The sequence below is a fragment of the Taurulus bubalis genome (genome assembly GCF_910589615.1).
Source record: "Taurulus bubalis genome assembly, chromosome: 14".
NCBI classification, from domain to species: Eukaryota; Metazoa; Chordata; class Actinopteri; order Perciformes; family Cottidae; genus Taurulus; species Taurulus bubalis.
In genome coordinates, this window is record NC_136602.1 from 15,312,962 (window position 1) to 15,340,599 (window position 27,638).

Consider the following 27,638-nt stretch of genomic DNA (forward strand, 5'->3'; position numbering starts at 1 on the left):
TTGGCTTGAACAAGTTACACAAACATACACTTATTTATACACCTAATATCAGGTTGTTGCATCAAAGAGTAATTTTCTGAATCTAAAGTTGTTCAGGTTTCTTGAATTGTGTAAATCATTGTCTTATATAAATATAAGCATACAATAACAATTATTTTTACACTTAATTTATCGTTAAGAAAAAGTGTGTATGTAAGTAATATCTGACCTACTCCTCCCCACGAGTTCCTCCCACCTCAGGTCTTCAGAGGTTCCTCCTTTTCTTAATGTGAAACAATATTTTTCTCCTAATCCCCTTGTTCATCTCCTTCTACTGGCATATCATGAATTGTTGTTGCAGCATGAGAGCTGAAATCAGTGTGGAAAAATACCTCACATTGAATAAATCTCAGACGGGGAGACGTGTTTAAATGATGAGTAAAATCAATACCTTTACAGGCACAGCAACAGCGTGCCCGCCGGCAATTAGTGCACTGACAGTGGTGCTTTGAGATAATTTACCTGATTTAGAATGTGAATGAGTTCCCACAAACCAAAGTTGCTGTTTGATAGACTCAGTGGCTTTAGCTATGGTGACACTTTATGTCATCATTATATACCTAGAAATCAATCATCTTGGTTAAACATGGTACTGTAATCTGTTGATATGTCATTGATTTAATAACGCAGGCAGAGCATTATGATATGATGTCAAACCAGATGCAGTGTGATATTCAATGACATTAGCTAACATTTTAGTGAAGGAACAGACAACAACATGTCACTAATCATCCAGTGAAAAAGTGTCTCATGTCTTGTGTGGTTAGAACATGTTCATGTGGCACTGCCACGAGGAGAAAAACAGAAGACACATAGTTAATTCTGAGCCATTTGTGCATATCAGAAACATCTTGCTTTGACACAACCACATGTAGTAATTGCTTTTGACCTTGTTGCACAATAATATGTCTGGTATATTGTGGTACCAGTGGACGTCTGTTTAAGCTTATTTCATGTATATTGATCCCTACATTCCCGAGGGAGTTACAGTGACTATAAAACGGTGCTGCACTATTTTAGATACATTCTAATACATTGGACAGGGGTAACAAAGTCAGAGAAAATACTGTTATTAAGGTAAGCTCATGAGACTTTCAATTATGAGAATCTCACTCTGGATACGATTAAAAAGTAGTCAGAGTATACTTATGAACAATTTATCCTTACTTGTAAGGATTAATCAAAGACATTTGGGAAATTTAGAGCATTTAAAACACCCATAATGAGAAGTGCAGGCCAATCATAGTGACCTTCACAGAGGTTTTCTTAGGAAAGTGTACGGGGATTACTTTGGCGGTGTTACTCCAACAGAAAGTACTATCCTGCATTACAGTCAAGAGTTTGATGGAGGATTCTAATGCACTGCAAGGGGATTAAACTGCTATGATTAATCCAAAATCCCTCAGGAAATTAAACAGATAAGGATTGGGTCATAAGAATGCAGCTTACTTGAAAGGAAATCCATTTTCTATGGCCTTGCACATAAACCCTGGTATTACTAGCTTTACAGCTCCTGCATGAACATGCAAAAGAAAAAGCAACAACACAGGTATTATGGTGAAATTAAAACTTCCTCTTTACTTTGCCTTTAATTTATTTTTGACCATTTACAACTCTCCTGCCCTTATGGCTTGTGTTTTCAATTAGTACTCTCTAATTCAATTTATACCCATTGTGCCTCCAAAGTGAATTATTCAAATAATTTTATTCAAGACACTTTATTATTCAGCTGACAGTGAATTTTGATTAGCTGTCAAAACCTTCCATTTTTCCTATCATATTCATCAGTGTGAAAATGTTATTAGCTTTTTTCTCATACACGGTTTTGTGTCAGTGATTGAATAGACCATTTAAATTAAAGAAGAATTATGAGCACTGTGAAACAAATACATTCCCATATGCTTTTTCTTGGAAGCTTATCTGTTATTAATGAATCAGCATGACTTTCTTTTGTCTCATAAATGGAATAATCACATAGTTGCTGAGTCCAGCGAAAGTATAACAACTTGCCACGTGCTGAAGTCAAAGAGCAGTATTTTCACAGATTGTGCTAAGTATTTATAAAAGGTAGACTGAGTGTGTTTTATAGGTTCATAACCCATAGTTTAGAGATGGTATCTTGGTTATTATAATTTGTCACATTTCCCTGTTCTTCCTAAACAAGCCTATTGAGTTTTAGTAATGAAGATGTGATCGTGGATGGACATCACATTTAATTAGAGTTTTAGCTTGCAGCAAGTTCTGTGTGAGCTTAATTTGTTGAATAACTATCTACCTCCATCTCCATCTCCCTCTCTCTCTCTCTCTCTCTCTCTCTCTTAATAATACTGTGGACAATCTCTTACCTTTTCTCTCCTTTTCTGTCACCCTGTACACTGTTATACCCTCTTGGCATTTTTTCTTTTCTTTTCTTTACTTGCCCTATCCGGTCTCCTTTTTTTTTAATTAATTTATTAAGAAAATACAATGAACCCTAACAAGGTTCAGATTTGTGCTTTCCAGTTGTTGGGAAATAGTATCCTGATCTGCAGCTGCTGAGCCGCTATGTCAGCAGTAACTTGTGGAACAGCTGTAGGAGCAAGATCGCTGCTGAAATGACAAGCCGCCATAAAGCTATTCGCTAATGTGTGAACGAGAGACCTTTCACTAACTGTTCTGTGTGTTGGTACCGTCACAGGGGGACACGGGGGACGCCGGGCCTTCAGGGAACGCGGGACAAACGGTAGGCTCCTCACTGATGAAACCACTTAAAAACCGTAGTATCACAGTTCCCTGCTGTTGCTATTCCCTTGACGTTGTGATTCAAGTTGTGATTGACATGAACTCAGTGGTATGGAAGCCCATTTCCGCAAGAAAAATAAAAACATTCTGAGATAAAAAGTAATAATTATGAGATAAAAAGTAATAATTAGTCATAATTTCAACTTTCTATCTCATAATCTCATTATTATGACTTTTTGTTTCATAATTCCTTTCTGTTTCATAATTCCTTTCTGTTATTGGTGGAAATGGGCCTCCTATCCTGTGAGAGCTTCATTTTTTTTTTTTTACGCATTCTCCTTCCCTTAATGCATTTTGCTTTCATTTCAACTAGACTTTTGTTTTTACTGCATGTTTTTTGATGCAATGAATAGCAGGTGGCACATATTGTTTGATGATTTATGGAATCTGTCACTGCCAGTCTTTGAGATGATTTTCGAACATCATTGGATTGAATCACTGGCTTGGCTTTGTGTTGACCCCGCCACAGTAACACAGAAAACACAGCAATCTCAAAATCAAATTAAATCAGCAAGTGGGTGCTTGGTTGGCGAAGGGTGAATGGTGCCGCTACAGAGACGCAACTTCAGTCCCAAGCAGCGTCAGAGTTTCTGGCTTGGCCGAGGGCCCCATTGCCCACAGTTGGCAGTAGACCTGGGTGTGAAGCCAGTAAGGGACTGTGTCCATGTCGTTGTAGTCGGAGAGGTTGGGAGACTGGGCTGAGATCTGTGGATGAACATCAGTGTATCAGTTATGCCCTCTTGGGGAAGATCTTCAAAAACAAATGGCTTGCTGTGGACTCAGACATTTAAATTGGGAGAAAAGTGCATTTTTTTAATGGAAGCTTTAAGACTGGCTAAGTGCTCGTTTTGTAATTTGATGTTGCTGTTACAATCCCAAAGAGCTAGGAAAATAGCCGGATTTCACATGCTCACTATGCTTCACTATTTGGTTGTTTGCTCATCGCGTTCTAAGCTACTGCCATCAGTAAGATTGTCGGACATTAAATGTGGCATCATGATGCCTGTGTTTATCTCTTTCGGTGAAGGGGGCTTCTCTAGGAAGCCCCATTTAGTGTAATGCCAGGACATGGCTATAGTTCCCATGTCTTAAAGCAAGAATGTCCTGTAGTAATCCAATGATTTTGAAAGAGAGGGTATGGGATTGTGATTCTATTCTCAGAAAAATTAAGAAAATGCACAGCAAGAAAATGTTCATATCTGCTAGATATTTCATTGTATTGAAGTGATCGACTGTGCTGCAGATTGTTTTTGCAGGTTACGCATCGGCAGAAAATAAGATCATTCCTGTTTGTGAAAGATGGCTTAATCCTGGATTGATATCCATAGAAGATGTTAAGGTCACCGTGGGGGGCCTTTGCAGAGGAAGCTTGATACATGTAATATAGAATAGCACATAGTGGCATGACATCTCTCTCTTGATGTTTAGGAGCCAGCTAAAGCTGCTTCACTACACGACAGTGCACAAGAAAAGTCTACACTAAGCACACTTCCAGTAGTATTGATAATAATGCTAATACATAATGCCACGTTTCATAGTAATTTAACTCATCAATTCATTTTTTTCTGGCTCTTTCGTATCTCTCTTTTGTCTTAAATGGCGCTCTCGACAAAATCACACACATTTTCAGACTCTTTTGTTTGCCACAATGTGAGAATAACAATTTCATGCAGCTGTCGATATAAAAGTAATGATATGGTTGTCCTTGGACAATATAATATGGCAGTTTGCTTGAGCATTACGGGCCAGCTGAGGTCATGAAACTGTATAGGTTACACTCTCATAACAGAGCCAACAAGTTCCAAGACGTCTCACATATTTCTGGCAGAGTGTGTGGAAAGCAGGGGCTGGGTAGCTTAAGGAGAATCAGTGATCAGAAAGATATTTGTGGAAATGAGCCTCTAAAATGTTATATTTGTGGAAATAAGCCTCTACCAGCTTATTCCCACACAACATACAGTATAATATTACCTACGTATGCTATAGACTTTGCTGGAGCTGAAATGATGCAGTGATACAAACAATATTGCTGGGAATTTGGTTTCTGGTTCCCAAAATGTGTGTGTGGTTCAATTCTAAGGTCAGTTCAAAGGAGCTTCAAGTGAGTTTGAGAGATGGGGATTTAACTTCATTGCAATGAGGAGTGGACAAAAAGTTTGACTCTCACCTATTTAGCACAGTTTTACTTTCATAAATAGATGCTTTTAGAAAGGATGTATTTTCTATGTCCTGCTGTGGCACATGGCTGTGTATGTGGAACACAATGCCGCCCTGGCGACATGGAGGTATTTGCGTGTGACTGTAGACACATTCTTGTAACCACAATAACTCAATAAAACTCCATGATAGAAATAGCATACTTACACTAAACAGTCCATCTGTACAGTGCTGTGATTAGATTGTGGAGCCCCTTGGTGCCAACATTTGCATGTTGATGTAAATAAACCATTTCCATGGAACTACTAAAACTCCTTAGTGCTTTCAGTGAGATTCAAGAGATATGCTCACATTTAGTAAAAATATGTCTGAATGAATGTATTCATTATCTTATCTTAGTGATATCTGATAATATATGAAAAACTAAAATTAAGATTTTGCGCTCGACACAGTACCTTTAAATGCAAACTCTTCAATGCAAGATTTTCCAAAATTTACAAGGATCTGAACCCTAACTGCACATCCCTTCATACTTCAAATTTAAATACACGTCACTTTAACATTACACTTTAACACACACTTACAGTACACTTGTTTACAGTACTGTTATCTGTTTGTCTGTGCATTTTGATTTCTATTTGATATTATATTGTAAATTGAATATGTTTCTATTGCACTGTGTTGATTGTTGAACCTGCCTAGACAAATTCCTCATATGTGTAACAAACCTGGCAAATAAATGGTTCTAAATTCTGATTTATCATAATTTCAAAAATAAGCAGCCCATAGATTGGACCATACCCTTTTTATATAGAGATATATCTATATCTATATATATCTATATATATCGATACATATATATGTATATATATATATATATATATATATATATATATATATCAATACATATATATATAGATATATATCGATATATGTATGAACATATTTATTCACTTTTTAGTTTCAACTTTTCCCCATTGTGACTACTCTGTTTTGTTGTAGTGATGTCTTTGTTCTATTAACTTACAAATGCAATTATTTTATAAATGCTGGTTACGTTTAAAATCCAATGAATAAAGTTACAAATAAAAACCAAGCTTTTTGGAATGTGACCATGTCCCTCATTAATCTTGCTTGAGAGGTTTTACAGAGGTTCTGGTTCATTCCAATAAGAAATGTGGTATTAAAGTGGTATTAACTGTACCCAATTATTAAGACCTTCTGGGTGCAAAAGTGGGGGAAAAAAAAGATTAAAGTATAAACTTTCCAAGGGTTCTTTCCTTGCCTTTTAACTTCCAATCTTGTCATTGCAGGGGGAACTTGGATCAGATGGGAAAAAGGGAATCGATGGGGAGAAGGTAAGTACTTCTATCTCCAGCAGACATATATTCCATACATAGCACATCAGCCAGATCTAGTTTCGTTAGGGAATCAATTCTTATAGGTTTTTCATTTTCTGTGTGATGCCCCGAGGGTAGGAGTAAAGCGTAGGTTTCTGTGTGGCTGTTTTCAGGTGCCTGTCATATCTGAAGTGGATCTAAGTGTGTTCGAGCCTGCAGTGTTCTTCTGTAGTGAAATTAATAGATATGTATGGTACCATAGGCTTGGCATACTAATGGACTAAACTAATCTTTCAAATGACCATAGTCCCTTCTATGTCATTTTAGGTTAAACTTTATTGCTTGCTCTTAAATCTGGCTGTAGTGATAACTAATGTATGTACAGTAATATGAACCACAACAAAAAGTGCTAGTAAATTATGAATTTTTTTCTTTCACTAAATGCAAATGCACTATAAGTGATTTACTATTCTTCTGCGGTTTTCGGGAAGTTATTTTTACCATGAGCAAATCAGTGCGGCCCTTCTAAAGTATTAGTTAAATCAAAGTATGTTTTATGTTGAACAGCTTTTGTTTGCCCAGAATGTCACTCTTTCAGTAGATGATAGCTGTGCAGATGGTCAGTTTAAAGTGGCTCAATAAAGGGACTTTCCTTTCATCACCATCACCCCCTTGAGTAGACAAACAGCTGCTACAGAAACCAGCCTCCCTGCAGGCTGCGGATGTGCGCTCAGCCCTAATAGTTGCTCTGAAAGGCCGGGGATAAACACGAGTATGTAGAGCTGAAAGAGTATTGAGATACAGTGTACTGGTAGTAGAAGTACTTTGTATTAAAAAAAAAAATAGGTAGGACGAAAGCTGTTAAAGATTTGCTCAAAGTAAATTTACAGGAGAGTGTAGGTTTACAGAATAATCTGTTTATTAAGTTATAAAGTAAAATAGCACATGAGCTGCTGCTGTTCAGTCACACACAAACACTAGCTGGATTTAGTAATGGATAAAACACAAGTGCAGAATTAGAAATACTGATTATATATATGTTTGTATTCTGCAACAGAAATAATCCTTATGTTGTGTTAAAGGTTAAGCAGCTGGTGATGGAAAGGAAAGGCAGCTTAAAGTTACTGCACCTCATTAAAGAGAAGGAGGATGTTGGTCAACTTGGAAGGATAGATTATGTACTTCTGGCTTTCCACCTATCACTATTTCCCTGTATTGCAGTAATTGAAATTCTGATTGAAAGAAAAATAAAATCATCGATTATAAACTCAAGCATTAGTTTGTCCTCCTACAACCAACATAGCTCTCTTTGTTCCAAGCTGAGTAGCTATTGGCTGCTTAAAAAGCCTGTTGACATCATGTGTATATTTGCATATGAATGACACGATCAGGTTTATTTACATACAAATTTGAAGTAGAGCAAGAACACCTACATAAAAGTGAACTCCATCTACATCAAAAACAGACAGATTTTTTGTTATAATATTCAACAAACTGTCACGGAAACTGTAATGTAAGTGTACATGATTCAACTGGCGTTTATTTCATTGATTGCTACATGGTGCCACAGCAATCAGAGGAAAAGGGCGACAGAGCTTGTGAGCAGCCTTTCTTTCTTTGCTTACTGATTCATCCTGGGCTTCAGTTGACTGTACAACAGCAGCACATACATTGTAAAAACAGCTGGAAGCTTGTGCACTATGAAGAGACTGTGTTGATGACCCGTGTCCAAGAAAAACAACTGCTCAAAACTTAGTCGCGATGTCAACAGTTGATGTTTGCTAACAACTTGCATATCAGGACATTGGTTGCAGCTCTGTTTGGGGAGGCAGGTGTCTGGACCAGTTGGAAACTTTGTCACCAGCAATGAGATTCTTGTTCTTATGTCAGTATTCAGTGTAACAGAACGGTATGGAGGACACAGAAGGTAGGGCAGCGCAGCAATCACAGGCAGAGCCAGTACTGCAGGTTTTAAAAGGTTATTAATTAAACAAACACAAAACTGAAAACGTAACTCAGTCCAGAGCTCTATCAATTCTCTACACCAACTAAACTATATCAGCCAGGCTAGCCGATTTACCAGCTTAAGCTCCTTCATGAAGCGACGAATCCTCTTGTCGCATGTCTCCCTTCTCCGTTAGCCCCTCCTTGGCTTTTGTTCACCTCCTTGATGAGGAGATCAGGATCAGGTGTGTCTCTTCACACACCTGATCTCAATGCTCTCCTGACGAGGAGTGGGTGGAGCCTTCTCGCTTGAATGTAGATGTCAGCCACTACCCTTCCGCTCAGGCCCTTACATCAGTTTGTGTTCAGAAATACAGAAAGGCAAAGTTCCAGTTTTCAGCAGGAGAGGTGACTTGTTGTTCATCTCTGTGCAGCCCAAATGGGCGGTTGGGCTTTCTTTGGTCATGCTTACATGGCTCAATGGACATGCGTTTCCTTTTTTGATTTATTTTACTGTGCCTCATCCGTGAACAGTTTGAAACAAAGAAAAGTGATTTTAAAAAGTGGGATTACATTTTTCTAGCATTGCCTCCCGCAGGCTTGTTTGTCCAGAATTAAGCACCCTTAATGGATAATAATATACATCTATACATACATCTACGTTGAGCCGAGCGCAACGACAGCCACTCTAGTTAAATAAAAAGTGAACAAAAAGTGTTTGAAAAAAAGCTGCATCTTGTCAGATAGCGAGCTAGTTGCCAATACATTCGAGAGTCACGAGGGATTTGTCTTTGAGTTTAGTTCGCTTCAACATGGCTTGGACCTGCTTTTGTCTGGAAGCACAGAGATGACATTGACACCTCTTTTCATCTGATGCTGAGTAAGGTGGTTCTTTTAAAGGGACAGTTTAGGTGTTTTGAAGTGGGGTTGCATGAGGTACTCATCCATAGTCAGTGTATTACCTTCTGTAAATGGCGGTTGGCACGCCACCAGTTTTGAGAAAAGGGCAGGGGTACGGCTTCATGTAATGGCTTGCTTACACATTCAGCAGTTACAGAGCAGCATTAGCATTCATTTGAAGTCTTGTGTCTGGCCACCTCATGAATTCAAGTCCATTAGTCACTCTTCTTTTATCTCTGCTTTTGGTCTGCAACAAAACAGAACAAACTCTTAACCTGATATAGCAGCAAACACAATTTGCTATGTCAAGATACAGATACAGTGGAGTAACGTCTACCTGAGCAGAGAATGTGTATGTGTTGTAATCTGAGCTTCTCCGTTCCTTGTTGACAAAACCAGGCCGGCCGTGGATGCTTTTAGTGCACGCCCCTGCATGTGAGCGTGCTCCCACTGGCTGGCTCATGACCACAACTCTGCACTACGCTCATGAGGCCGTCCCGAGTCAAACGTAGTAGTTCCCCCTCAGTTAAACTCTTAGCTCGTCCAGCACTTTTGCCGTTGTTTGCACCGATAGCACCGTCAGCACCGCCAGCACCGTTGTCTGCAAGTTGTCGGCTCAGCTATTGCCAACAAGAGCCATTGGGAGGCAATATACATTTTCTTAATCTTGTATGTAGCACCTTTTAAATAGTCAGATGCTCCAATTTGTTCCAAAGCTAAGTTGCTTACTTCATCTGTCTGACATTTAGTGCAGGGCAGGTACAGAAGCAGGCAGTAGGTTTTTACTGCCTTTTTTTTTGCTGAAAATGACGCTGATAAGAACGGGGAGAGTGAACCAGATTAGTTCAATTGTGGACCATAAAACCAACCAGAGATAATAGACTTTACATGCTCTGTAGAGCTGAGGGGAACCACAAAGTTTGTTTTGTTCCGTTTGTCTCTGGCTCTTGTCCCCAATGTAAAACGTCTTTGTACACTTTTGCGCTGTAAAAGTTTGAATTATTATTATTAATTATAATTAGTCCTGGGCTCCGTTGTTAATTTATAAATATTGATTCTAGCGCCTTTCACGTCAGGAGATTAACCAGATTTTGTCATTTCCACAATCCCAGCACAGATTTTGATCACAATTGCACACCAAAAAGTCATACTAGAAATTCAGAGGAAACCAAGTCTCCCCAGACATTACATTGTATCATTATTAGCAGTATTAGTCTGTTTCACAGCTGTTCTATTTCTTTTTTTGACCTAACCCTTGTATTTGATTTAGATTAATTTGAAGGCAGGCCACGGAATATAATATACGAGGTAACCGAGCCCAATGTCTCATCAGTGATGGGGCAGGATAGGATTAATGAATGGGTTAAAACCAGTACGTCCAGTGACTAAATAAGGATGCCCATTCTTAACCAGTTAATCACTTACAGTTATCAGTTCTAAGAGACTTGAGAAAGCCCAAAAGACATTATTTGCAGAATCCTGGACTGTAGATGTTCCGGTCTGTAATGTAGATATTGAACAGAGCTTTTGGCTGTTGCATGGTTCCTTTAGGCCTGTAAAGCTGTGAGAGCCTTATTTCATATTATAAAGGTGGATCATGTGGTCATATATATATATATGTATATTATTAATATATGATACAATGATACTGCTACATATAATTGTATCTGTCGTCAAGTAGTGGTTGACTGATTTGATTTAGTTTCACTTTAGTTTCACAGAATTAAGTACTGCTCTGTGTATTTTGATGCTCCCATCTTGACATGTAATTAAACTTTAACTTCAGTAAATTGAGATTGTAATGCCTTGCATTTGAAAAGGAAGCATGTTGGGAGTAAGAAGAAGATAAGCACCAGCAAATATGTAACTTACTATCTTTGATTGCAAACAAATAAATAAAAAAAACAGATGTTGCACAAATAAACTTTCTTGATGATTTCAGTTAACCTATTTACTGTCAGGCTCTCATACCCTTTACTGCAATTTGCTCATATTACATTTTTAAAGCTCGTATGTTATTTCAGGCGCGAGTAGACACCTGAGAACACAGAATTCTATGTATGAGCATGTGATCTAGTATCGCTTTGCAGATACACAACCTGTGGGACAGAGGGAGTGAACACCATGTTATCTTGTGAGTAATCCAAGTTACATTTGTGGATACATGTTCAGTTGAAGAGTGAAGTGTTGTAGAAAAGTCCAGCTACCCTCGCAGAACATGATATCTAGAAGATCTCTGACAGTGATCTCTGATATCCTCACACAATGACCCTTCATTTAGGCTACATTGGAAACTATTAATTCATAGAGTGTAAACGACATGCTATTAAGCTACCTTTTTCAGCACTCAGTGCGATTAGTCTGATATCACCACACAGTATGCTGCGGTGTATCGCTGAGCAAATGGAAAGTCACAAAAGGCATTTCCTGCTGTAACCTCCTTGGCATTTGTAGGCCGGCACTCAAGATATCTATGTTACTTAGAGATCCTGTTCCACAGGGCTTTAACGGCCTGCCATTCAGTATTACAACAGTTCCCCTCCAGAATGTTCTGAATACATACAGTAGTACATCTACAATTTTTTATTTAGCCTCTCCCCAATAGGCCAAACCCAGGTTGCGATGATTAAATTGTGTATAGTAACTAAAACGTGCAATTATTCTAGCTCTTGTCAGACAAGGGCCGTGACCTGCAGCCGCTCCGGCTGGTAAATGATAGAGGTAAACATAATTAGACTGTATTTGTACATCCCTGCTTCTCTCTTGCTTTAGTGCTCCTGTGCTGGGGAGTTGCCAGATTGTCTTGTGGCCTCACCGCTACAGGAGTGAGGAGACACAGTGTTGTGTGTAATTAGCAGGCAAGTGTACACAGCTCCCCACAGTGTCCTGACCTCGTGCTGCAGGAACGACAGCCACACAAGCAGCACCGGCATATTCCCAGCCCCTTCTTCTCACCTTCATCCTTGCCTGTAAATGATACAAAGCCAACATCTTGCAACTCAAGCTCACTATATGTCCAGCCCTTCTAGTCTGCATCTCCCTCCATGTCACTGTGCACCTAAAGTGAGCTCACAAATACTACAACAAGTCCAGATTAGACAGAGGGCAGCATCTTATCTAGGCTATGATATATAGAAGATAGGATCAAGAAGAAGGAAAACCTTTATCCCTTGAGGGGTTAATAGATGTTTCATATTTCAGAGATATGATATTTCATATTTCAGAGATGGGATCTTCTTGACAATAATCAAAATACATCATAATTTAATAATTGAGTGCTGCAAAATTGAGACTATTCAAAACAGTTTGGTTTAGATTTACATCTTAGTTATTGTTTTGCAAACTACCACATTTAGCCATTTAGATTTAAAATTATCTTTTTTATACTTTCAGATTATCTCAACCCTTGGTATACAGAGTATGAAGTATTGCCTTGTTTTTAAAGATTGTGATACAGTATATGACATATTTCAAACATAGGTATATTTTCCCTCTCTATCTAAATACATTAGACATCTAATTTATTTAACTGATACCAACACAGCTTTATTATTTCTAACACCTTATTGCACTTAAATAACTCATTTAAAAGTATCTATATGTGGAGCGTTAGAGAAGAGAGAGAGAGAGAGAGAGAGAGAGAGAGAGAGAGCAAGGAAAAGAGTGTTCTGGCACAACTTTACACAGTGACATAACTCATATTGGCAGGTAACACTTGACTGCACCACTTTGTACAATATTGACAACAGTGACAAAAAGCAAGTTGAAAACAAACAAAAAAAGAGTAGATTTTGGCCCAGAGCAAACCTTGTCATGTGCAAATTTGATTAAATACAGTATTTGTTTATACCATTGGATTTCTACTCTACTAAAGATGAACAAATGTAAACCTTCTGTAATTAAGTTAATTAACATATTACATATTTACATATATATTATTAAAATAGCACTACATTGCCCACAGTGTGAATCATCACATAAAAGGTTGTTGACAAAAAAAAGTTATATATTCTATATTTTGACAAGAAATTGTTTGTGCCCCCAAATATAGTTAACATATTCAAACACAAACTTAATTTAGATAACGGCACGGTATGATAACGGCTGAGGGAAAAGGAGACAATTAGAGCAAACATGTGTATGTTTATTTTGTGTGTCCCTCAGTAAGATTTAATGCTAAATTTGCAAGACTGCCAAGAGCCTTCGCCAAAAGAAGTGAAGGATCACTTTTAACTGCACTGGCTGTTATTATGTATATTAGTACAGACGAGTCCAGATGCTGTGCAGTTCTACAGGTTCTATCAGGGACAATACTGCAGTCTTGGAATTATCTGAAAAATCCCACAGTTGAGCCAAGTTTTTATCAAAAATACAAATGTGTCTAAGCAAAAGCATCTTTTGTCGTAGTAAATTAAACTGCAAGCACACATGGGAATTTGAGCATCACTCGGCATAAGTTGAGAGAGTGCATTGTTAGCATTTTGGCAAACTTAAAACTTCTTTGTTGAAGTTTAGCTAAATTGTAAAACAGGTAAACAACTATCATTCAATATGGTGAGAGATTGACTTGTTTTGACTGAGCCGCATTTGGTTTCTGTTCAGGACGGGCGCCCTGGGAAACATAACTCGCCACCTTGCACACGTTCATTCCAGTTGCATTAGTTTGAATGATGGTAGTTCCCTGTCAACTCTTCTGTACACATATTGTCTTGTTTCTTGTTGTCTGTGGGGGAGGATGCTGGGGATGAGAAGGTCTTTTTGTAACATAAAAGCATAACCTTAAATATTAATGATTTATAACCGAACACAATAGTATTATTACACTGGATTTATAGTAGCTCCAGGGATTCATTTTAAGTGTGTTTTAGATTTTGTCAGTCGTCAGCTTTTTGAAGAATACTTATGCTGAGGTCATGTATATACTGTATCTTAAAATAATTATTCCCCTTGTCTCAGTATGTACTTAAGCACCACTTCAGATGAATTGCAAGCATAATTTAATAGATTTTGATTTGTTTATTTTACCTTTATTTAACCAGATAAATCAAGGCAGAAACAGGGGGCAAGTTGCTGCAAACAAATACAACATAGAAATATCTCAATCAATCTCATACAAACAATTACATATATATATAGAACAGTGTTCCTGGAGAAGCAAACTCAGAAACCGTTGCAGTGTAATGAGTTATTGAAGGAGGTTGATGGAAAATGATCAAGTTGATGAAATTGCTCGAGCGTAAATTGATGCTGAAGTATTTACGTTGACATCACTGAAGGGAATAACATGTAGTAATGTTGTTTTGTAAGTGTGTTTAAATTTGCTCGTCACAAACACAAAGCTTCGATTGGGAACAAACGTCAGCCGTGTGGTCCCTTTCTCAAAATAACAAGAGGACGCCACATAATGACTGGAAAGGATTGCTCTAACAACAAAACATGTTTATCCAGACACTTTTCACCACAACAACGATGCAAGATCTCCTCATTATAAAAATGATGGCAACATTCTGACGAGATTAATCAAAATCTGTTCTGTAATTGACAGAAGCTGAAGTTGTTTACATGCTTGTTATCAGGTGAGACTTGTGCTCTGAGTATTCTTTTGTTTCTGCCTCAGCTCTGGTAATAACTCAGAGGGGAGTTAGCTTCTGGATGTCAGATTGCCCCAGTAAAGAGGTTTGGCCGTCGATTTGAATAAAGAATTGGACTCTAATGTACAGCTATGGGACAGCTGTCCTATTATTAACAGTGTGCGTGGTCAGAGGGTCCACATAAAGTGATAAAATCATGTCATCATAAGTCCAATTTATAGGCAAGCTGCATTATGTGTTGTTACCACAATAGCACTTATTTTACACCAGTATTACTGCTGCTTCTGTTTTTCTGAATGGTAGAGTTTAATATGAGGCTTGCAGGGAATAGACAAATAATTAGTCACGACTCTAGTGGAGCCAGACTTAATGTGACAAAGGCAGGTAATCATTTTCTGCAGATATATAATTCGCTATTAATAGCCTTTGTAACTCTAAATTTAACCATGACAAATGATTGTATTTCTGAATCATTTTACAGACCGCTCACGCTCCCCATCTTTCCGATCCCACTTCAAAGAGCTTCTGCTACTGGCCCAAATGTGTCACACCTAACAAGGCTCGCTGCAAATTTAGCCTGTCAATATGTGTCAAGCCTCATTCATCAGCTATCGCTCTTTATCTCAGCTGTCACTCCTCTTTCACATTTCACCACCGAGAGGCTTGACTTTGCCCCAAGCTTGTGTAGTGCAATTGGAACCTCAGGTCCACGGCTTCAAGGTGTAAAAGCAATGACAAGCACAGTCCTTGCTAAACCCAAGTGTGACAAGGGAAATGTAACCAGCTGATTGTGAATCTCTCAGCAGATAGTTTTTGGTACATGCAGCATCTAATGATCGGCATTATCTGCTCTTCTCTCATTAACTGGTTGTGACAGGCATGGTAATCTCACACCTGCATGAGATACTTGTCTACTGAGTGTCAACATACTGACAAACTGTAACACATGTTGGGTTATTTTTTTAACCAGCTTTGAAGCCGTAACTCTCACTAAAAAGAAACACACTTCAATATATTGTATATTTCTTGTTCCCAGGGTCTAACAGGTGACCCAGGACCAGTTGGTCCAGTCGGTCCGAAAGGAAACAAAGTGAGTGAGTCTGCCATACAGACGAGCCCGGACCAAATTGCACCATAATTGTTTTCGTTATTCTTTTTTAAACGAAAATAGATACTTTACAGAATCTGCTTGACTTTCATGAGCTGTAGTCTCAATAACAGGTTTGCCCATCTGTTTGAAGTACTGCTATGATTGCTACTCCAAACATGGCGGGCCAAAGAATATTGTTATTGCTATCATAACTTAGCAAGAATGTATTGATGGTCCTATAGCGTAGCTTATAGACCGGATGAGAGAACATGTTCCACTCACTATATCTGGAGAGTATTTGTATATTCATGGGGATAGCTGTTTGTAATAGACATAGCCAACAAAATCCCTTTATCTTGCTCTCAGTTTTTTTTATTAGACTTAAGCCTATAGCAAAGACGTGGATTGCATATTATTACCTTCTTGTTTGAGGACTCCTCCCAGGCGCTCTTGATTTAGAATATGTTTGACATTTGGTCCCAAATATTAGAAATCCGAGAGTTACGTAGGTATGTCATGTACAGTAGAGTTTCATAATCCTGGGATTTAAGACAAGCCCGACGTGCAGTAGAAGATTTAATGCAAAACCTTGTTCTTGTCTGCAGCTCCTTTATAGTCTGTTCACTGACATCACTTAGATACACTCTTGTTGCAATGCAGAACATATTGGTCTGTTTTAAACTTTACTTTTCTTTTCATCCCATTGTGGGATTATTTTCCATGTATGAGATGAAATGTTTTTCCTGTAATTAGTTGCCATATACAGCTCTTTCATTTTCCCTCCCATATTGGGGCTTTTTGTTGTTGTTGTTGTTGTTGTTGTTGTTGTTGTCTTTTGGAAGAACTCATCACATAATTGTAGGTGCAATGCTCTGTCTGCCAGCCTTGAAGTTATAATGAGGTCTGTGTGTTTCTGTGAAGACAACAGAGAATCTCAGCGTATTTTATCCTATTTTCCGGATGGGATGCTGGGGATGGGGGTGGAGAGAACGTTTGTTTGTATTGAAACTGACAGAGGGAGGCAGATTTGGAAGCATAAAGTAATGAGTCCCTTGCATATCCCATAGCAGGCATATTTTAGCTGTGACATTCATTTAGACAACAAAATGGATATGAACTACAAACAGCGTTTTATCCCCTTTCATCCACATCTGATAAACAGGTATTGCCAGATTTAAAGTTCACTGATCCTCAACTCAGTACTGTATGCAATACTTTTGGGATTGCTGTGTGAAGGGGAGAGACTGCAAAACATATTGGACAATGATACATGAGTTTTATCTGAAAAGACAATAAAACAAGTGATGAAGTGAAAAGCATGTGATATCATTGCTTACATTGTGTTATCGACTCCTTCCCTTACATGACTTTTCTTGACTGGTTGTATGTCACAGTCACCAAACAATGTTATCATACCTGGCCATTGTTAATACTGTACTGCAAGGCTTTCACATGATATCTTACGGCTGTGTTTATTTTAAGGCCTGTCGCATTTAATGGCACCGGCCCATGAGCCCATCTGACAGTTTGAAAGTCATCAGACTTCAAGACATACTGTAAATACTATAGTGCATATTGAGATAATACTGCTATGTATAGTAAAAACCTGACCTTCAGTTTTTATGACAAATATTATGGCTGACCTTCAGGCAAAATGTACAAAAGAGTACAAAATATATTGTTTAGATTTAGCAGCTGTAGCCATTTCTAAGGCAAACATAATTTGTTAAAAATACTGAAGTTTAAGACTTTTTCCCTAATTATTATCTTCCTTCACAGGGCGATGAAGGTCTGCCTGGATCTCCGGGGCTGCCTGTAAGTTCACATTGTTACATTTACATCTCATTATGCTGCAGGGACATTCAAAAGAAGTAGAAATATTGAAATGGACTCATGGAGGTGTGACCTGAAATGACTGGACTGAGCTTTGTAAATATCGCAGCGTTTGGGCTGACACACAGTGTTAAAACATCTGGCCCACAGGGATGGAAACGGAGGCACTCAGGTGAGCAGTGTCTGTGTCACATTACCATTACCTCGGAATGGGTCAAACAAGGAGCAGATAGACAGGGCTCAGTGGGCCTCCTCACTTGGGCCAGAAAGGATAAGGATGAGCAGCCAGGCAGAGAAGAAGGGGTGGAGGTTGACAGGTAGTCGCTGGCTGTATCCCACATGGGTGAGACATGCACTTTTTGGGTGGGTGATTGTCCCTGCTGACTTCTTATTTGCAGACACCAGGGAATAACGACACCACACTTTATGTATTTCAATCTCATAATTGGACTGGCTGTACTAGCGCTTTCTCTGTGGTCCTGTAAAACCGAGAGGACAGAGAACATATCCCAGAAATGTGCTCATCCCAGTGCACACACAAATTGGAGGTACATACAGTATGTCGGCGGACAGCAAATATATGTACTAGCAGATGCTTGCATTGTCACCGATCAATGCATATAGGGAATGTGTGGGCACAGATGCAAACACGCACAGACTCTCGGTGCATTGTAGCCAGGGAGTTGACGGCTGCTGGAGATTAAAGGTGTACTGCGGGTGGTTAGCTAATTATGTACACATCATGAGGGGATCTGCCTGCCAGTTTTAATCACCACTGGAGTGGTACAAAAACTGTGTCCCACTGCTTCTGGCTTGCCACTTTTATGTCACCACACTGCCTACGATACCCACATAACACTGCGGCCAACCATTAGCTTTTCTCCAAAGCTAAATTTACATTCATACGGACAAGCGAAATAACAATCTTTTCCTGTGAAGCGAACATATTTCTTATAAAACTTCCTCACATAATGCCAGTAAATTGGATGGTGAGTTTGAGCAGAACATGTTGTGAAAAAAGTAGTGGGTGAATTTGCATTGGACATTGTATTGCTTGTTACCCCAAGGTCAAACCTCTATTCTCACAAGCCAACAAAAGTTGCACCACTGTACATGAATAATTGATTCATGATCAAAAGCACTGCGTGGACTAAGGCATGTTTTATGCAGAGTGTCACAGGTCAGAGCTGTCACTCTTTTCTTATAGATACAGCTGCAAATATCTCAGAGCTGTCAGCCTCCTTATTCATTTTTCTTCTATTATTGTTCTTTCGTTGCATGAGGCCTCTGACTAACGTGAAAGACATATGTTGTGAATGTCCATTTCTGCAGCTGTTTCCAAGAAAAGTCAACAGAGTTTGACTTTTGGATGCCAATTGAAAAAGGACACCAATTATTCGGCCTGTGTTTGAAAGCCGAGATGTTGTATGTGGCCTTGTGTCCATTCTGTGGTCTGGTGGATAGACGACTCTGTCAGCCCTTTCATGACAGTGGCCAGCAGGGTGTCTGGGGAGTTGTAATAGCCATGCCCTGACTTCTCTTCGGGTCGCCGCAGCCAAAGATAATTACCGCCCGACCAATTGTGTTGCTTACATATAACTGCCAAACATGTATCGTTAAACAATTTATAAATGGTGTGAGTCTTGTTTTCACACTGACTGACTGATTTGGATTGTTTGTTTGATTCCTAGGCTGACAAAGAATGTCTCAACGGAGATCAGGTATCTAAGTTGATTTTGTTTTCAGCAAAAATATCGAAACATTCTGTACTCTTCAGTTTATGCTTTTGTTTTCTTGTTAACAGAACTCTGTATTTGTCACATTTAGGGCCCTCCAGGTGACAAAGGAGCGAAGGTAATACATGAATTGCTTCATTTAATTATAGTATCTCATTGTCCTCTGTTTTTCACGATAGACAGAGTGCACATACAATGTTCTCAACCAATCAAGTACAACTATTAGGTTCAACAAGCAATTATTGAAGCACAATAAGTATATATTTGCACACAAACCTCCAAAGAAAATCACCACTCAGTATGTACCTTGATTAACTTAGTAATTGTTCCTTATCAAGATACTGTGTAGAATAATGAGTTGACGCTTTGATCAACCAAGGCTGAAAATTGCCTATAAAAGGGATCCTGGAGAAGTCTCCTGGAAACCGGTAATGCGCAAGAATGGAAACCGCAGCTGTACATACACCCTTCTATCTATTCAAGCAATTTTAACTCAGCTATTGCTGCCTTTCCTATCACTGCAAATAAGCCCACTGTTTATCCACTGGTCTGTTGAGAACATGTGGCACAAACATCTGTCTGCATCAGTTTTTACAACAAGTTGTAATATCCTCCTGCAATACCACATGAACGTAGCACCCAATTCATTATGATACTTGTTGTATTCCACAGGGATTGGCTGGGATACCGGGTCAGCCAGGGGAACCAGGCAAAGAGGGCAAAAAGGTGAGTAAACACAAACAGTCCACCAGTTGTGTGGCCTGGTGAGCGGTTGTACTGACTGAGAGGATCTGGCTTGGGAAAAGGCCAAACAGCAGCTGAGTGGCTGTTGTTGTTTTAGGGGAGGTGAAGATGATCTGTAGCAAAGAGAGAAGAGATGGGTGGGCTTGTTGACAATGAATCAATGGGCATCAAGGCCAATGGGGTCACACACGCTCACGGTTTGATCAGTATCACGCGCATTATAGTTTACAAAAGGCCAGCTTGATTTGGGAGAAAGACAATGCCCTTGACTGAATCAACTGAAACATTACACCAGATGTATGTATTTTGTCTGTAATAACTGTGGTTCGGAATACAAGCGTCAGGATTTGTGTCGCAAATCAAAAGTACCTGTATACATTTCCTACAATATTGTTAATTCAGGAGGCCTTCTTTACAGAGTTTTGCACCATAAAACGGTCTGTTTGGGACCATTTGCAAAAGTTCATTACATTTGAAAAGCTATAGTGGGCTGAAGACCAACAGCAAGAATGTCGTTGTTCCCAGACATCACAGCAAGAATGTTGTTGTTTCCAGACGTCACAGCTGAAAGGCAATGTTCAAGAACAGGTGGAGAGAGTGTCCTTTTGTGTCCAGCTTAATTGACTTTGTGTGAATACCTTCACCTGTCACCGTGATTGAAAATAGGCTCTTCCGTTATAGAACAGGAAGAGAACATTGGAGCAACATTTAACATAAATTGAGATGTAGAGCAACTATATGTAGATCTGGCAAATGGGCCGAGATGATGCACAATACTCAAAGCATCTGGACAGTATCTCAAGAATTCCACCCTTCTGTGTGTGAATGCACTCAAACTCAAAACTTGTTCCCATAACATTAACAATTTATGATCTGTCATCAGTTTTATTATTTCTAAATGGATCATTTCCCACAATGCATGAAGTAACAGGATCTAAAAGTGAGCTCAGAGTCTGGAGCAGATGTTTTTTTTTCTTCTTTTTTTGATGCTGTTGTCTCTGTATTTCATAAGCCAGGTGTTATTTCATACCTAACCTGACTTAAGTAGGGACAGTGCGTCAAAGGGGCCACGATAAAGGGGTGCACTTTCATTCTGGAACACAGTTTTATGATGAATCTTTCAATCATAATTGGTTTTGAGGAATCACTTTGCTTTTGATGTTGTGGCGTCTTGGTTTTCTATATACTCTAAAATGTATTGCAGTCTTTGAAGATCTTGTCGGTAAAACAGCCACAGAGCTTTAAGCTGGCCCTTCCAGACTCTCTGCTGTTGTTGTAGTTGCTGTTGCTGAAGACACAGTTCTGATCTATTAATACCCTGTCTTTGATGACTGGCTGACTTCACGGTGACTGTTAATGTACTAAGGTTTCTGCTTATTCTTAGCTCAACGAGTCACATGTGGCCTCGAAGTTGTTGACCAATCTGTGTTTCTGCAGTTTGACAGCCTATTTTCGGAAGGTGGACGTGCATCATTATCAGGTGCTAGCTAGTGGTCAGCCGATACAGCGAGAGACTCTCACCCAATTATCAACTCTTGCCCATGCTTTCAACCTATTGGTTCTACAAAGAGCTGTAGCTGATATACAAGTGATGCAGAATATCTTGACATAGACTGACCACTCCAAAACCTTCATAGAATAGCTGGGAGTAGAAAGCTTTCACAAGGCCTTAGATTCAAGCCAGACCATCTCTCACACTGTCTACTTCAATTTATTGTTAAAGAAAATACAAGCACTCTAAGCCATTTAGATTTACTCCAAGGAGATGTGGAGGGCATATCATGGAGAAGAGGAATGATGCCATTTTCACTGATCCTTCTCTGAAGCTCAAAGCAACATATGCAACAGCAGCTATCAAGGCAGCTATCAAGGGCAGTCACCCAGCCCCCTCTGGGACCCCATGTGTAACATTCACAGAATCCTGATTTTATATCATTACCTTGATGGATGACTAATTTAGTTTCTTAGGGTGGAGGTAAGGGCCAGTCCAACTATATCTAGGAATTTATGGGAATGTATTTTCCCCACATTACACATTGCCATCAATAGTAATGTGAATGACTTGGTTTTATCTATTATGGATGGCGTTGACACAGAATGGCAGTCAAAGAGTATGACTGGGTTTCAGTGGCACATTACAGCAGAAAAAAAAGATGGGTAGCACCAGTAAAAAAAAGGATATGTCCCCCTCGCTAACCGTGTGGTGCTAAAATATTAATCAGGTGCTCTCATGACGTGCTGAGCCCTGTGTTGTCATTGTTGGCTGACCCTGTCCAACACAGGTTGAGGAGGCGAGACATGTGCATGCTGAAGGGAACAACCTTGGAATTTCAGTTTTCAGTTTAGTCATTTGTAAGCCAAGTATTTGGTATTCTCGTACGGCATCCAGTGCAGAGAAACGCCTGCCGGACACCCATCAATATATCAATTTGAGGGACTGTATAATAAAGTGTTGTGTGCATACAAAAGCGATGTGGGATTTGAAGAAAGCGTTGCCAAACCAATACCAAATGACGTATTTTTTCATGCTCAAAATAGGACTGAAACCCTACGCTTGCTTGGTCAATGCACATGGTTTCCTCAAAGCCAAAGTGCACAGGAATGCCACGGCAAGCTTGGTTTATTCATGTTGTGCCAAGTCTTCCCAGCATACTCTGCTTTGGTAGTTGGCACAGTGTTGTGAGTGGGTTCAGTGCAGGCATGGGTTCACCCCTGGGCAAGGCAGTAGGTTCCTGTGGATTAATAAGTAATCATCTTAAGGATTCCCCCCATTGCAATGTGGGTCTTTGAGTTTTAATCCATCCCTAACACCACATTAAGCCTTATTAGTGGTATCAATTTACCTGTATAGAAAAATAAGTCCTTGCTAAATATATGTCACCAACAAATGCCATGTTGATTCCCTTGCTTTGCTCTAAGCGTGTGTCATACATAATGAACAGGCAGTTCTACTTACATGTTTTGGAGAAGCCTTATAAATAGATTTTCTCTATACATATGCTTTATTATTTTGGTTGAAAAACGATTAACTTTCTTCTTTGATGCCTTTTGATGCATTTTTCTGAACCTAAATAATGTGAATGCAACACATTTGAAATAACCTTTAATCAGCTGAAGGCCTTTAGTTTGTCAAGGATTTCTGGTGCCCTGCTTTGGAAAAATGCACACGTCTGACAGATGTGCTGCACAGTGTTGGTTCAGACATACTGTAGCTGTGTGAGTGCAGAGATGATGAAACTCCAGCAAGACCTAGGAAGCAGAACAGTGCAACTGCTCTGTCTACGGATGTGTTCTCTTCAAATGAATAATGCAGTGTGGATCCTCTTTCTGATTTATTCTTTTATTTATTTAAATCTAGGTAGTTGTTTATTTATTTATTTCACTTAGAGAGTGAACTAGTTGGCACTGTTTGCAAATTATATGGATTCCTAACTGGTGAGATGTAGCTCAATAAAAAACATGCAGGTATCTTTTATCGTGCATGAGGTGAAGAGATGTCTGTAATCTTTGATGCTATGAAGACTTAACCACGAGGTAAGAGGTGACATTTTCAACTGTCTGCCTTCCGATTGCCTCTAGTATCTCTCCCCTGTTAAATGGCTCTTGTTTCTCATGCAAATATTCATCTGCGTGCCTCAGCTGTGAGTGTGGGTGGATGACACTGTGCCACATGAGATGCCTGCCTCATATGTCAAGGAGATAAGAGAGGACAAAAGTCACGATAAAGGTGAAAAGGCTCAGAGACCATTACTAGCGAGGCCACACAAGATGACCTCGTGGAGGGAAAAGTATTAAAAGAGAGACTTTTAATCTGGGAAAAATAATTTTCTCACTAAATGATATGGTGTGCCGCAGAGAAAGAAATCCACCCAGACTATTGATAGCTATTGAAGAAGCATTACAGAGTGGAGCTCTAAGATATGGTAGCACTATACTTATACTAACTGGTTAGTCATCCTATGCTGAATCAGCTCTCCCTCTCAGCCGTTATGCTGTCACTAATTACAGGATCATCAATTATTCATTTACAAGTCCTTGTGTGTGTTACATCTTTATTTATTATAAGTATTACTAATTATAGTTATTAAAACATACATATATTTCATGTTAATGTTTTTTACAGAGATTATACTATACAATAGTTATATAGGACAAATGCATACGGTTTGGCTTTAATGCATTTATATCCTGTGACTGTAGACATACAGCAGTATGGAGCCTTTTATTAGTGTGCTTTTTATTTCCCGACAAGTGCATTTAGTGATGTCATAAGGCATGTAAACCTTATGCCAGATGTTGAATGAAACCAGAGAATAACTTTGGTGCAGGCAAGATGTTCACTTGTTGAAGACATCTAATAGACTCTCCTCCAGTTATATGGCAGAGATGGCTATTTGTACAAGTCTATATCTTAAAATTCCATCTGCTGTCACATCGCATTCTTCGGCTGTCATCGCTTCACATCATGTGATAGCACAGTCCCAGATCAATGCCCGTCAGTAATTGTAGTGCAGGCACACTTTTGGTTCTTCACTTGTGTCAAAATATGTAACAAACATCAGTGGCAGCTGCCTGGGCTCTTGAAAGTGGCATGGATATAACCTGTCAAAACGGCAGAAAAGATTGTTTGTCTTGTCTTTGCTTGGCAACTGTCTGGTCCACATTTCCAAAGAAGAGGGAGGTAATTGTGTCTTTTGGAATTGATAGTGGTGTTTACATTTTACACTCAAGCCCTGTGCTGAATGACTGAGACAGTTGTCTAAAAGTCCTGACCGAAGGCAAAGGCATGTTTTTTCCATATATTTTGTTCCTTCGTCCTTGTGCCAGCATATGTCTCAAAAGGTCATCGGTGTACTGGCTGCTTAAAGGGCCAGTGTGGAGCATTTCAGGGATCTATTTGCAGAAATGGAATATAATGTAAAATGTTTCCACTAGTGTCTCATCACTTAAAACTTAGATTTGTTGTGTTTTCCTGAAATAGGAATGAGCCATTTATATCTGCATAGTGAGCTGGTCCTCTTCACGGAGTCCGCTGAGTTTTTGGTGGTGCAGCTTTTCGGTTGATGAACTCACTGGACCAATTGTCCTTTCTGTAAGCCACCTCTGGGTTTTTTGCAGGTCTTACCTTGTGGGTTCGCTACCTCGCCCACCTCTACCGTGATAGGCTGTGAGCAATACTTGCTGAATAACGCCATCATCATGTCCAACACAGTCTTTGCCTTGGTCAGGTCGTCAGCCGGGCGCTCAACAATGACATTGTTTGTCTTTAGGGTGATTTTTGAATAGTCAGGATTGGTGATGGGAGGCATGGACATTGGTTTACCACTCGATACCTCGAAATCCTCGACCTGTCCCTTTTACACTGGTGGTCGAATGTTTTCTTTCACACCAGGAAACCACCATATCATATTTCACTTTTCTCTACTACCAAACTGTATAAGGTGCATGTGTGCATGTGCGCATGGGCAATATCCTACTGGTATTCTCTAGATGGCATAATGCAGGTCAAAACATTAGTGTCAGATTGGATACAATAACATTCATCTACTTTAAAACCAAATATATGTATCCTCGCTGCACAATGGCATTTGTCATTTAACCTAATTTGGTTTGAAACAGTACGCTGCTCTCTGGAAAACAAATGCATGCTCTAACTGGAATGTAGCTGCCTCTCCTCTACAGGGTTCAGCTAATGTCGTTTTGAGATAATTGAGCCACCACAGTATATATAATATTCATATTATATCTGATGCACTTGGCTCCGGTCCGTTTGGATCAGTATGTGTGTCTGCAGGGACCAAAGCAGACAGTGACAGTGATAGGGAAGGAGATATGGTCTGGCGTGTGGGGACTGGAGCATTTGGCAGCGGTTTCCTGCTCCATAGGTGGAGGTAGACAGGAACAGCGATGCAACTGTAACAGACTGTTGACCTCTACCAGAGCACCTGCAGGGTGAGATTATTAAGTAACGAGTCCCTGGTGAGAATACTAGCCTTCCTGCCAGAATTTCTCCATGGGAGGCTGCCGCTGATTTGGGTGATGCAGTAAATGCATGAAATAACAGCAGCTATGTGACTGGAGCCACGCTTTTGGTTTTATCCAGCTCAATACACAGCTGTAATGATATGGTATATTCATTTTTTCCAACGACATTCAGTCAGATTTGATCTGATATGCCCCTGATCTGCTTAACATACTTTTGTATCTTATGTATAAGCATTCATGCATTGTACATTGAAGATAAAGCAATTATAAATCATGGCTAAATGCAAATGTTTTGTACATGTATTTGAGGATTTCATTTTCTTCTTGCGGGCATGTATCACTTAGACACTTTTGGCATATCTTAAGTCATTATGCCGTACATTTCAGAAAGCAATTCAAGAAAAATGTAAATATAGTAAAACCATATATTTAACCGTTGAGGACCATATTGATGGTCTGTGTCTTTAAAGCAGTGTTTAACTACAGTAGCGTGATGTAGATATGTAGTTAAAGTTTTGGCCCTGCCATTGAAGCTCAATGGCAGAGTAACACGGAGAGAAGAATTTACAGGTCAGCAGGGCTCACAGCTGAGATTTAATGGCAAGATTTACACCCTGTGCGATTTTACAAGCAGGGGGAGGATTCGTTAACCCTTCGTTGAACAAAATGGAGTGGATTATTCTTCCCCCTCCCTGTCCGAATCCATGTTGAGGAAATCCAGAGAGCCTCGCTTTTGACACCTGTATTACACCAGGAGGTAACACGTTTGCCCAGTGCACAAGGCAATTAATCTTGTCAATGTCAAGTGCATTGGGACGGAGGATGAAACAAAGATTTGACCTGATTGGCTTTGAAAAGGTCTCAGATGGGAAAGAGGAGGGCTACAGGGGAAATAGTTTGGCACATGCAAGGACAGATGCACAAAGCTTTGATTTATCTGTGTGACTCTCGTCTTTCCCAGAGAGCCTAAGAATGGCCACATCCATGGGTGTCCAGAATAAACACACATTAATTGGCCAATTAATTACAGGGACGAATACAGGGGGCAAGACTTTGAGCGGGCCACTTTGATCACACATTGTTCACGGGCTTTTATAGTCGCTGCGTGTGTATGCTTGTATGTATTTGTGAAAAAGCTGATGTTTAACAAGGGGGTAACGTAGGTCAACGCGTCCTCTGAGCATTAGATAGGCTTGCTGTAGTTGGCATGGGCACGACTCTCATTCACACATCTACAACCTCACGACTTTCTCAGAAGTCAGAGCTGTACCACACAAGCGATATGCACGTCCTCGCTGCTCCAGTGTCAGAATTCTTCAGGGCCTGGCATCGCCTTGGCCTGTGTCTAATACCTTGCCAACATTTTCAAATGTTGTTTTAATGTCTGCCAGGTCATAGCAACACTAATGGAGTGTCATGTGTCAAATAGGGTCGCATGAACTGAATCAACTTGACTCATTGAGGTATGGCAGTGGACAAGAGGTGTCTGGCCCTGTGA

The 27,638-nt window shown here is 39.6% G+C and overlaps 1 protein-coding gene across 1 annotated transcript in view; it reads left to right on the forward strand.

The window, feature by feature from the left end:
• The window catches only part of LOC306746614 (uncharacterized protein), a gene marked incomplete at both ends in the record, with an annotated part of 92,456 nt that overhangs the window by 15,631 nt on the left and 49,187 nt on the right, over positions 1 to 27,638 (forward strand). Inside the window, 7 exons of the mRNA XM_079229547.1 lie at positions 2,717 to 2,761; positions 6,291 to 6,335; positions 15,789 to 15,842; positions 17,622 to 17,657; positions 19,367 to 19,396; positions 19,503 to 19,529; positions 20,084 to 20,137. Coding sequence (XP_079085673.1) covers positions 2,717 to 2,761; positions 6,291 to 6,335; positions 15,789 to 15,842; positions 17,622 to 17,657; positions 19,367 to 19,396; positions 19,503 to 19,529; positions 20,084 to 20,137 — 291 coding nt within the window. The remainder of the gene's footprint in view (positions 1 to 2,716; positions 2,762 to 6,290; positions 6,336 to 15,788; positions 15,843 to 17,621; positions 17,658 to 19,366; positions 19,397 to 19,502; positions 19,530 to 20,083; positions 20,138 to 27,638) is intronic.